Genomic DNA, 3,881 nt, shown 5'->3' with positions numbered 1-3,881 from the left:
TACACACGTTGTATTTATTAGAAATTACTTGCAGAGGTGGATTTGATTTTTAGAAATGTTCTGATTTAATTTCTCAACTGCCCAAGACTTGACTAATCATACACATGTTGTTGCTGCCAATTGCACATCGTATGTGATAATTAGTGGCTGCGACCAAGTAACGCGTGAGATATGTTTGACGAAGCTACTTGCCGATTACCTATTTTACTTATAAGATAGATTGCCGATTTAATTTCTCAGCTGCCCAAGACTTGACTAATTGTACAACACGTTATGACTACCAATTACACACGTCAAGTAGGTGATAATCACTGTGTGCGACCAAATAACACGTGAAATAAGTTTTCTAAAGCTACTTGTCGATTAAGTAATTTACTTTCGAGAAAGGTTCTGATTTAATTTCTCAGCTGACATAGGCTTGACTAATTATAATCCGACTTGACTAATTATACACCGTATTGATGCTAGCGCTATCAGTCGAAGATGCGCACTAGATTATTGTTTTTATACAGAATACTACTTTCTCTGTATCTAAATACATGTAATTAGGGAGAATTAGACTAGTTCTTTCCAACTACAAGTTTTTAGAAACAGAAGGAGTAGTGGTTAGTAAACAACATGCAAACGGTATGGATGTTCATGTGAAGGAGCTGTGTGAATGTCGATCTCATGACTTGGAACTCTTCTCTCCTTTCTACGACTAATCCCTAATCATTAAGCTGCTCGCCAAGTCAGAAGTTTGCTCCCAACAACCCTAACGCCCTAATCATTGACTTCACCCAGTTCTTCATATCCGTGGCTACTCCATTGTCCATTGTTGCTGTGTGTTCTCTTGCGCGTGCTTCCCATTCAGCTTAAAAGGACGAATGCTTCAATTCTGCAGCTACGTTATTGAAGTTTCGTGCAACTAACCTCAACCATCAGCTCCATCCTGCCCACAGAAGTAAGAGTAATTAAGGTGGTTCCTTTATTTTCCTTCAGTTAATATTTAAGCGTGGAGTTTTGTTGTTGTGATCAACATGAGTTTAAGTGCAATGTCATCTGCTTGCAGAATCTTCGGCTCATACCATACCTTGATAAACTTGTCTCCCGTTGCTCTTGTATTCATTGCCATGGTATGTACCTCTATACCCGAACTGTTGCATCTTTTATGAATGCTGACACAGATATGCATTTGGTCAAGATTACGGTAACTAGGTTAGCTCACTTAATATGGCTCAGTAGTTTAATTTTATAACTACTTAAATTAATTATCCAAATCAGTGTTTGCTAGGTTTTTACTATTAGCAGTGTTCTTTTACTCCACTGTTTTGGTGGGCTCGTATCAATTGTTTAACAAGGAATATACCTCATTCTGTATGCTTTGCAATGATCTGCACTTCATTCAGTAAATAAAGCATGCATATGGACACCTGTATCAAACCGTAGTCATGATTGCTGAATTATGTTGTAGCGAGCTTATTTGGTATAACCCCAGTACAAAATTAGCAATGGAAATATATAGTTGTATATGAGTCAAATGTGGAAGATGCATGGAGAACTTATGGTTAGCAAAACAAAATTGTCACAAGAATACTCCAGAATGTGAATAAGGCCTCAAATTAATTTAATCTGCGTATACTGTCTTTTTTGTATGAGTATGACTAACAGAATCCTCCTACACCCTGAGTCCCTGACATTGACAATGATCTTTCATTATTCAGGATGAACTGACGAACCGTTCTCGTACTTTTGCCGAAGCTGTGGTTACTATGGTATGGCTGGTGCTTCTAGCACTGGCTCTCAACAAGCCCAAGTGGAAGAGTGAGGTGCCCGGACTTGATGTCCCCAACTTTATGCTCTTCCTTGCAGGTTCTACCATAATAACTGGTATCTGCCCATTGCTGGCTTGCTGTGTCCTCGAGAAACTCCGTGCAATTAGTGACATAGCAGCCCTTTTTTCTGCTGTTATGCTCTTCTTTCTTGCCTACTGGATTGCACTATTTACCGTCTCAGATGAAGTTATTGTGTTCTGGGTAGCCCTGGTGTTTCTAGCTTGTATGGTGCTTCGTGTGATCACCTACTACTCGGTGGAGACCGAAGGACATGGCCATCCAGAGAGAACCAAAGAATTCCACATTATACTCGATGGCTCACATGAGTTCACGTGTTGTATGATTGGAATTCACTTTCTGTGGTTGGAAAGCTTGGCATTGGGTGGTCTGATCAACAAAAGCCATGGAATACAGAATGCTCTCTCGGAAGTCATGGGTATCTCCAGCATCCTTTGTTGCGCTGTCGGTCTGGGCACAATGTACATGGAGATGGCGCCCTCTCTGACATCAAGTATAATGGGTGACATTGTGGGGCCTATTTTCTGTTTTGACATCTTCATGATATTCAGTATCGGCACAGTATTAGGAGCCGCTATGTGGAAATCATTGGTATCTCCAGGTTTGCTGCTGCTCCTCGTTGGTCCATTAATAATCGTTGGACCATTAATAGCATTTTTTGTACTTGTGTTACATGTCAGTTGCCCGGAAGAGGCAGGGGCTAGCCAGCACAACCATGGAGGGGGTAGCCAAGACACGGAAGAGGCAGAGGGTAGCCAACACAACCACGGAGGGGGTAGCCAAGACACGGAAGAGGCAGGGGGTAGCCAGCACAACCACGGAGGGGGTAGCCAAGACAATGAGACACCTAAACTGGCGCCACTTGGATTGACCAAACTCATGGTTACTGGATTCCTGACCGTTTCTATAAGTGTCGATTCATCCGATGTGGGGATCACCAATTGGTTCCTGGTATTTGCAGCAGCGGCTATTGTTTCTGGTCTAACATGGAGGCTTCTGACGCAGGACCAAGTAAGGAAAATGCTGGAAAATAAGAAACACACCCCTGTTTCTCAAGCAAGAATAGATAAAGCTGCAGCTGTTACTTCTTCTGCCAACACAGCAAGCTTCTGCGCCCACTTCTTCATTGCAATTGCCACAGTCCTACTTATGTTCGAAGTCTGTAATGTTAAGATGCCCATGAGTGCGGCGGCGCCTGCTCCTGCTCGTGCTGCACGGGCCTAGGTAATTGTTGAATGTTATAAATAATTTTATGTGTACTGTTATATTAGTTTTGGTGTATGCATCTTTTATTTCTTTGATTGACTCTTGATTTTGTGTTGTTGCAGAAACTATGTGTAATTGATATCACCTTAGTATTAATACTTCTTTTTGGAAATTGTGTAACCTCTATGAGACGTGCTTTATCGCAAAATAAATGCTAGTCTTTTGCTAGTCCCTCCGTCACGGTTTAGAAATCATGATTGAAAATTCTTTGAAACCTAGGAGGTTATTGATTTGTCATGGGATGGGCTGAAAAATAACATTCACACTGCGCATGCATATAAAAGTAGTACAATGGAGTACTAATTAGATGTTATGAGTAAATGCAATGCACCCTAAACCTTATCTATTGTGGAAATGCACGTAAATTTAACTGTGCCTTTTAAACTATGACGGAGGAAGTATGTGTTGGTGGGTAAAGACGAATAGTGAATTTGTGGCACCTGGATTGGATATTGTGATCCCTGAGGGTTCTCTGTAGGGTGTCGATCTTGGGGATTTTCTCATCAATCCCCTTCACAATGGTCCACAGGAAAGATTCTATATTTACCTCTAGCTGCTTTTTTTTAGGAGAACTTCTAGGCTGATTTCGGAGGTGAAAGCTTAATGTTGTCTCTTCGGCAAATTTATGTTCCGGAACGGTCCTGTGGCTCAATGTCTTGCTCCACTAATCCTATTGAAAAATGGCACGAATGCCTCATGTTGCACCATGGCGGCAGGCGCGCCAGGTGACGCGTGTCACCTGCCGCCACCAGGCAAGGCGGCTGGGGCCTGCCGCTACGGCGT

The 3,881-nt window shown here is 42.1% G+C and overlaps 1 protein-coding gene across 1 annotated transcript; it reads left to right on the top strand.

Moving 5' to 3' along the window:
* Positions 1–1,650: 1,650 nt before the first annotated feature.
* On the top strand, positions 1,651–3,126 carry LOC123412770. The gene has a single exon (XM_045105705.1). It carries the CDS (start codon positions 1,752–1,754, stop codon positions 3,054–3,056), a length of 1,305 nt encoding a protein of 434 aa, XP_044961640.1. The 5' UTR covers positions 1,651–1,751; the 3' UTR covers positions 3,057–3,126.
* Positions 3,127–3,881: the final 755 nt, after the last annotated feature.

This window comes from Hordeum vulgare, chromosome 7H (assembly GCF_904849725.1).
Source record: "Hordeum vulgare subsp. vulgare chromosome 7H, MorexV3_pseudomolecules_assembly, whole genome shotgun sequence".
Classification (NCBI taxonomy): Eukaryota; Viridiplantae; Streptophyta; class Magnoliopsida; order Poales; family Poaceae; genus Hordeum; species Hordeum vulgare.
The sequence above is the reverse complement of the archived record's forward strand: the minus strand, read 5'-3'. Positions and strand labels throughout refer to the sequence as shown.

What these genes read in the sequence shown, in the direction of transcription:
- LOC123412770 (XM_045105705.1), top strand. Translation starts at nt 1,752, where the DNA reads ATGGTATGGCTGGTGCTTCTAGCACTGGCTCTCAACAAGCCCAAGTGG.